General features: G+C 36.3%; 2 protein-coding genes across 4 annotated transcripts; both read right to left on the reverse strand.

Annotated features, from left to right (window-relative positions):
- On the reverse strand, positions 627-4,162 carry LOC104765933 (probable tetraacyldisaccharide 4'-kinase, mitochondrial). Of its 2 annotated transcripts, XM_010489727.1 has the most exons (10): positions 3,857-4,162; positions 3,632-3,755; positions 3,318-3,545; positions 3,060-3,209; positions 2,778-2,987; positions 2,611-2,670; positions 2,397-2,477; positions 2,120-2,292; positions 1,705-1,736; positions 627-686 (listed from the first exon to the last, which is right to left on the reverse strand). In XM_010489727.1, exons 1-8 carry the CDS (start codon positions 4,027-4,029, stop codon positions 2,134-2,136), a joined length of 1,185 nt encoding a protein of 394 aa, XP_010488029.1. In that variant the 5' UTR covers positions 4,030-4,162; the 3' UTR covers positions 627-686; positions 1,705-1,736; positions 2,120-2,133. The 2 variants fall into 2 exon arrangements, with proteins under 2 accessions (XP_010488029.1, XP_010488028.1); XM_010489726.2 differs by lacking the exons at positions 627-686; positions 1,705-1,736 and having other exon boundaries at positions 1,768-2,292.
- LOC104765932 lies at positions 4,302-7,361 on the reverse strand. 2 transcript variants are annotated; one of them, XM_010489725.2, is made up of 6 exons: positions 6,869-7,361; positions 5,627-6,323; positions 5,308-5,539; positions 5,070-5,132; positions 4,881-4,981; positions 4,302-4,503 (listed from the first exon to the last, which is right to left on the reverse strand). In XM_010489725.2, the coding sequence occupies exons 1-5, from the start codon at positions 7,209-7,211 to the stop codon at positions 4,916-4,918; spliced, it is 1,401 nt and encodes a 466-aa protein (XP_010488027.1). In that variant the 5' UTR covers positions 7,212-7,361; the 3' UTR covers positions 4,302-4,503; positions 4,881-4,915. The 2 variants fall into 2 exon arrangements, with proteins under 2 accessions (XP_010488027.1, XP_010488026.1); XM_010489724.2 differs by having other exon boundaries at positions 4,302-4,692.

Here is an 8,394-nt window from a genome sequence, read left to right on the forward strand (position 1 = left end):
AGTTATGTTGATAAGAGAGCTTAAGGTTATATGTTTGCAAATATTTTGTTTTACACATGTCAAATATTATCGACTCACTAACACATAAAATACTTTCTCAAGAAATCAATTTGGTAAGGTTTACATGCGTTAAAATTCACTCAACTGATTAACAGAGTGTCGCAATTATGTCAATAACTAATTTGCAAGCATCAAACTTTGTATAATAAAAATATATGTTAATCTCTTTTTATGTATGATTCCTTTTCAATATGCATGTTCACAAAAATAATATAAATGTAATGATTTTATTATTAGGATTAGTAATTTACAATATATTTTTTTTTTGTTTTTATTTACTTTTTCAAAATAGTATTTGTAATATTTTTGTATTTTGTATCTAGCAAGTTGTGCGCTCACTAAAACTGTCAAGTTTTCAAAGTGTCTACTATTTTCATATTTTGCAAATTAAATACCTCTCTGGATTATGGATTCAGTAACAAGAATAAGAGAATCAATCTTTCATTCGATTAACAAATGATTTGGCAGGAGGAAGGGGCCAATGAAGATGGAGAGAAAACATATATAGTAACCTTTGAAGCAAAATATTCAAAATATTTGTCCCAGAGCTAGGTTTTATTATATTTTGTCAGATGACACACTAATAATTCGTTAAAAGTCACTAGCAAGTAGCAACCATATAAAAGGATTATGTTTGTGTAACACAAATTCTGTTAATTGACTAGAATGAATATTTTTGAAACAATGAAAGAAAACTAAAAAACTACTCACGGTTTTAAAATGATCTATTTTTCTGTAAACCAACCAAAAATAAGCCAAAACCAGCTGATCATAAACGAGAGATGTCCACCCCCTAAAATAAACCATAACCCATGGCGTTGTAGTTTGTTATTCTTGATGCAAGATGTCTTGGAAGTTGTAGCGAAGAGGGACTGTACAATGTAATAATGGTGGCATACTAGCATGGTCTTTAAGTATATAAAGCGATACATCCAACAAATTTTGACAACCTTTTGCATCTTCACCCCCATGCATAATGCCACCTAACGCTTACGACACGTCATGTATCTATCTCGCGATTTTTGGGGTCCAAAATCTTTTCGTAACGCCAAATTAAATTCCAGTGATTTCTCTAGTACTGGAGTCTGGAGGAGAGTGGAGACATCTCAGCAAACACACGCTTGTCGATATATTATAAGGGAATAAGGGATCATCATCACACTTCAAAGGACCAAATTAAATACTGTAGAAAATAACTCCAAGTCAGTCCTATATACTGTATATGAGTGTAGCTTTTCATGCGTGCGTCGGTGCGTGCGTCGGTGCGTGCGTGCATATATATAAAAAATACATAAGTGTAAAAATCAGATTTACACATGCAAAAACCAACCCGCATCATTAATTTGTTTCCTCATCGTCATCCTTCTTCTTTTTCTTTGACAATCTCATTATCTCTCTTTGACTTGAGGTTTCAGTTTTCGAGTAAACCAATAAGTGGAAATAAATTAGAGGGAATAAGTCTAAATGTAACTTGAACACATAAAAAAGTAGAAATGCAAAAATAGCGTTTGTAGAGAGATCGACAAACTAAACCTTAACAACATACCGTTTAATTAAGATCACTCAAGGTCTTTTTTTTTGCTTTTTTCACTTACTAAAAAATATAATTCCTTCTAAACTAAGTACATCATCAAATTCCTAAAGAGTAATGATCCACAACAACAAAATGCAGTAAGATTTTTTTTTTTTTTTTTTTTTTTTTTTTNTTTTTGGACAAAGATATGTTTCATTCCATTAAAACAGAACAGAACATACAGAACAGAGTTCAAAGTTTAAAGCACAACAAAGATAGGCGATCCCCAAAGCCAAAACAACAAAAGGGTAGAGGTAGAAACAGGTCATCGAGATTGTAATCTTGAGAGCTATGAACCAAAACCAAACAAGGGTGTTGGAACCTGTGAGATCAAGCAATAACGAAGCAACTTCCAAGAACAAGTCGATGGAAGCATAAGTGGCCACTATCTTGTAACGAAGACCAAGCGGTGTTGAAGAAGCCAAAGCTGAGATACTCACCGAGGTGAGGATGTTTACTCGAAGGGTAGCTACAAAATGCAGTAAGATAAAACCTTGAATCTAATTAGAAACACAAAACTTAGCAGCTACTCTCGTAAGTGTAGATTTAAAGCTATCCCCATCAGTTCCTCTAAAATGAGTTATTTGCAACTCAGAGCATAGAACCAAGACTGTGTATGAGTCCAGACATTTGACGATGTCCGGGTCTCTATCATAATCCTAATTTCCCAAAAAGAAAATAAAAATAGAGTTAGATTCATGCCTCTGGACTAGAACTTAATAATGAATGCAAGTAACAACAAGAAACAGAAACTTGTCTTCACCTTTTCAGTTACCACAATGATAGGCTTGGAATTAGATTTTCGCTCTAGTCCCTTTGCTCTCCTCCTCATAGTTTCGACATCCTGCATTTTTCATTACGATATTCATCAAAGCTGATTTGATTTAAGTAAAAAGAATCTGTGTATATCCACGTTTATGGCACTAAATAAATAGAGAATAACGCATAAAATAGCTGTGAAAGTAGTAGCATTGTACCTGTGCTTCAAATAAATGATGATCACTGAAATCAAGTCTATCAACATAACGTGCTCCTGTCTGTCAAAGGTAAAACTCACTAGTTAGAAACTTAGGGTAGCTAAAACTGAATCTTTGTAACAAAATCAAGTGAGCATGAAACTACAGATCAGCAGAAAACAACTTACCATCTCGATGGTCTTGACAAATGCGTCAGCGGATCCAATTGCGGAAACACATAGCACAGAGGCAAAGCGCAATGCTTCTAAAGCTAAATGTTTCTTAGCATTTTTAACATCGAACAGGTATTTCGGCACCATGTTGGAGTAAAAAATCGGTATCGACTTTTTAAATCCTTGTATAATGTTCTCAATATCTCTGAGGCTTTGTTTAGTTATCTGAAATATTAAAAACCACAAACTTTAATAGTCGTTGTAAAGAGAAATGGAAACAGAGAGTTGTCAACGCACCAAGTTCACGTGGTGTACTACAACAATATCTGCCCGCTCAAGCGCCACAAGAGGTTCACGTAAGGGACCAAGGGGAACTAAATGACCATTTCCCCACGGATTCATCCCGTTAAGCATCACAATCTCGAGATCACGAGACAAACTCCAATGCTATCTACCAAACAAGAGAGCAAGTCTTGAAAAGTGCAGTAAACAGCCACAACAAACAAATCTCAGATTCCTTTTGGCTAATAATAAAGCTACACTTTTTGAATATACCTGCATCCCATCATCTAGAACAACTACTCCAATTTTCTGCGAAATGTTCATAGCTTCTGCTCTTTCATGAAGATCAAAGAATGACCTTATACTAGAAGGATCAACACAGCCATACTTTTCGAAAAACAAAGCAGCAGTAGATGCTCGGTTTGCACCAATCCCAATCTTTGCCGGTCCACCTTCAAGATGTCTTTTAAGCATTTTGGCTTCATCTCCACCACCATAACCCTGCAGTGAATGTGTAGTGTCTAAGTTCACAAGCAAAACACTCTAAAATTCAAATTCTAACAAATAGAAGAATGGGAGGGGATTACACGAGTCAGGATAAGAGGTGAAAGTCCAGAATCAACGAGGAATTGAGAAATGTATTCCACCATTGGCGTCTTCCCATTACCTCCCCAGCTCAGATTCCCAACGCTGATCACCGGAACCGGTAATCTTCAGCATCAATTTTTTAATTCCACATATGTTATTATTATCAAATCGATTAATAAAAAAAAAAAAAAAATTCAAATTGATCGAGTGAGAGAAGAACTCACCGGTGTTTTTGTACTAATGAGAGGCGGTAGAGAGAGCGGCGGATTTGGAGAGCGACTCCGTATAGAGAAGAAGCGAGTTTGAGGATGGGAACGAGAGACCGGTGAAGTGCAGGGGATTTACTATGGTCTCTCGTGTAGGCGATTTCGTTCACCACCTTCCGCACCTTCTCCATTGACTTGTTGATTCTGCCACTAACGAGATTTTCTGACTACTAAACTGAAGCTGTTTGTTGAACCAAGACGGATATTATAAAGTCCGGTTAAATTTCAGACTTTCGGTTTACAAAAATTGGTACATGAAAAACGATAATAACCGGCACTCATCGGTATTGGAATTTATGATTATTGATTATTATCTCAAGGATCAAATTCAAATTTTTAGTCAACAAATTTCATGAATTCATGATGATTTCTGACCAAGTTGTATAACATATAAAATTAAATATGTGCTAACCCGTGAATCTCTTTCGGTTTGCATCTTTACAAATTGGAAAATACTACAAAATATCGATTACATAGCTTCAAGAACTAAAGTAAATGTATTAAATTAACCCTTTTGAAGCTTCGGGGTCTTGGATCTTCGTAGAACACAAACACCACCGTCACACATGTAGTCTCTAGACCCAGAGGATTCCTTTGCGAAACAGCTGAAAATATTTGAGAAGAAACCCATCAGTCTCTGAATCTAGAGAAACTTTCTGATCACAGACACATGGACTTTCCAGGTTCTCTGCATTTGTTTCATACGTTGTCTCCCGATATATAGAGAGCAAAACTCCAAGATTCATATATCAGAGGTGGGAATTAAAAGATAGGAAGGAGTCAATAGGGGTGTGCTACAAAAATAAAATACGTTTGTTTTATCAAGACTGAAAATGAAACACGTTGCTAATATATCATCATGGACCACTAAAGTCTTCCTAACGAACACACGTTTGCTGATGAAGTTGTTGGTTCCAATAATGTTAAACTAATACAACCTATACATATGTGTCAAAGAGAGTCTGTGTTCGCAGTATCCTACCTGAGTTCTTAGAAGGAAACAATGGCTTCCTTTCTTCAGCTCTTCGCCTTCTTCTTTGGCTGTCGTTTCTTTCTGGACTTCTTAAACCCGCCTCCTGTCTCCTGCGGACAATAATACAGTTCAATGAATTAGTTCATAGAGAAGATTAACATTATCAGATGGTATAAACCAGCTTCAGTAGATGCTGACCTTTTTGTAACATCTATATGCACTTTGACCTGCGAACTCCTGTCCGGTTTTAGAGATATAAACCTACAAGAGCAAGTAAATATCAGAGACTACAAAAGTTTCAGACGTCCCTTGCGTCTGTGTGTTCTGTAACAAATAGTTCCCATGCTTAAAACACGTCTGCGTGTATGATTTACACATTTTTCAAGTTACATATATTTCTATGTAGTTTTTCTTAATTGTGGAAACAGAAACCTACCTTCCTTCCTTCTGCGGATGTGAACCAGTGACCTGCAGAGCCACTCTTAGCTGATACACGTCTTTTCCCAGCATCCGTTGGAACTGCAGAACTCGTTTTAGGATTCAACCAGCCTCCAGAAGTGTGTGCGCTCTCTTGGCCCTTTGAAACCTTTGACTTTGTTTGCCCTCTTCTGGAGCTTTTGCTGCTAGAGGCTCCAGTTTTAGAACTCCCGTTGCTGCCAAATTGATTCCTGCAATGGCATTCGAAAGATAAGTCAATCTCCAGAAAGCAGAAGATTGTAAGTGTCAAAATAAGAAAGGCATTAGGAGTAACCTACATATAATCAACAAGGAACACCTCTCGCTGGCTCTCCCTATCATTGACAATTCCCAGGGGCAAAAAGTTTGGTAACCGCTTTCGGGCTAGATTCCGGATCCTTGGATCACTATGCAAGAAGAAACGATGAGATGGAGGAGAAGGTTGGGACAAATCCAAAAATTGCCCAGTTTGCTGAAAGCCAGTCTCGTTATGATATCCGCTATTGCTACTACTTGCCACAGCGCTGCTTTGTTTCTGAGATGCGCTAGTCGTCTTGATGGAGCTAAAATAGTCCTGACAAACATCATCCAAAGCTGGTGTTTGAATCTTGGAACTTGCCGGGCAAAAATCTTTCCACAGATCTTTAATACAGGGGATAGACCCAGGTTCCTTTCTCTTTGGTTTACTTGGAACAGAAAGGTTATCCTTTGAGGATGAATTAGTTGTTGTAGTTACTCCGCTTAAATCTCTACTGGCGGATGGATGGTCATCTTCTGAATCTGAATCTAGAAGCTGGAACCTTCGCAGAGGACTATGAGTTGGCCTCTGAAACAAAGATGCAACAGAACTAATCCCAGAGCCAGCAGATGCTGGAACATCCGACTGCTTTCTTTTGCCCCGGGAGATAGAAGGCTGATTAGACAAGACCCCAGTACCATGAAGTGGCACCCTTGAGTTGCAACTAGAAAAATGACTCCTTGTTGATGCAGGTGCGTCTGCATGTGGCAACACAAGTTTTACATCAAGAAAAACACCAACAAACGATGGAAGAATTAATACATCACAAGCAGCCGAGAGAATTTTGTTAAATCTAAACGAAAACAGTTTGAGTGGAATGAAACTTAATCAAGTTAAATTAATGTCCTTGCAAATACAAAATTCTCAGCCTGAAGACTCCACAAAACCAACTCTACCTACTAGTGTCAACAACTGCAATCAAGTTTTCATCTTTGCGCCACATCAAACTGACCCACATAACTAAAATAGAAGAGGGTTTGCATCAACTTCCTAAATACTCAATTTTTAGTTCTTAATGATAATAAACTAGGGATGGTCTTTCATTATCAATGTATCTCCGATCCAAGAAGCCTAAGTTTCCCAGCTTCAAATGCAATTCGAACTTAAACCCGAAGAGTGAAAAAGGCTAATTAGCTCATAAAGGTTTGATAAGAAATCTAACAATGCTCGATTCAATTGCAGTAGTTTAAGTAAGACCCATATTTCGGAAAGAGAAAGCAAAAGCTCAGAATGTAAAAGTTACCCGTGTGAGAAGAATCCTCTGGAGAAGAGAACTCCTCGATGTCATCATCATCCCGATCCTCCCTGCAACCTAACAACTCACTGGCCACGCGGCCCACGCCTCTATCATCTTTCGCAGGACACTTGTTTGGATTAATCCCTCGTCGCAGCCGCTTGAGAACAGGGCTCGCATAATCTTGTTCAAGCTCCTGATCGGAATCTGGGACCGTGAGTCCAGGCTCTGGCTCGTCCCCAATTAAATGCTCGCCGGAGAAGCTAGGGTTTTGATGGGAATCAGATTGGGGATCCAATGCAGCATCAAGATCAAACCCTAGCGAAAACGATGGCGGCTCAATTGAATCCATGAGAATGAATTAGGGATTGGAGAGGAAGAGGAAGAGGAAGAGTCTTCAATAGACATGGGAATTGGCGCGTTGGTGTACCAAAGAAGCTTGAGATTTCGTGAAATTTGCCCGCCTAACCGCACAAAATCATCATTTTAAAAATATTTCAAGTGATACAGTTTCATTCATGCGGTCGGTGATAACTTTTTCCACTGAAAAAAATAAATTAGAACGATATAATAAATGGGCCGTCAAAAAATTGAGCCCATAATGAAATTTGGTTGAGCGGTTTCCTAACAACGTCCATCTGCTCTAATATCAAGCGTTAGGCATTTATTTACAAAACTATATAACTTAGTTCAATTTTTAAAAATTATTTACACTTTTTACATATTTGCTCGAATTTTCTTACATATTATATCATCCAAGGAGATAAGTGGACCATATTTGTCTTACATAATAAAATAAAAAGTGAAATAAAGGTGTTCCAAACGTATATAAGGAACCAAGACAGAACCGGATTCATTATCATTTTTGTAGGTTTTTTAATCTTAAATGTGTTATCATTATAGTTTTTTGTTGGTCGACATGAACTTTTAGCCTTTATTTTTGTTTTATCTTCTTTGCGTGTAAGCTAAGGATATTTTTCTCCCCTTTGTCATTTTTTGGTCACCACCCCTGTTTACTGTTTCTTGCCTTTTCTCTAACTTTCTATTTTTATAGTACTATCATTTACCTTTTTTTTTTCTTTAATTTTGGTTAGTTTTACTTTCACGATTTTCAAATATTGAATTACAGTAAAACCTCTATAAATTAATAATGTTAAAATCACGATATTTTATTAATTTATAGATATATATTTTAATTGTTTAAATATTTAAAAGTTATTAGTTGAGACAATTTTAGCAAAAGAAATATTAGACTTTTAGATGTTATAAATTTTATGTGTTTAGAATTAAATTTATAATATTTAAAAAGTATTATTGACCATAAATTACAAATAATATAAATAATCTTACTTATACACATGATATACATCAATTCAAATTTATGGATAATAATATCAATTGTCTTACTTTAATAGCCTATAAAACTATCAAAATAAAAATGATGCATAGCTAGATATTTGAAAACTTTTAAAAAATTAGCTATTTTTATAACATATTATAGAGTATTTTACATTATTATAGTTTGAAAATACAAC

The sequence above is a fragment of the Camelina sativa genome, chromosome 19 (genome assembly GCF_000633955.1).
Source record: "Camelina sativa cultivar DH55 chromosome 19, Cs, whole genome shotgun sequence".
Lineage (NCBI taxonomy): Eukaryota > Viridiplantae > Streptophyta > Magnoliopsida > Brassicales > Brassicaceae > Camelina > Camelina sativa.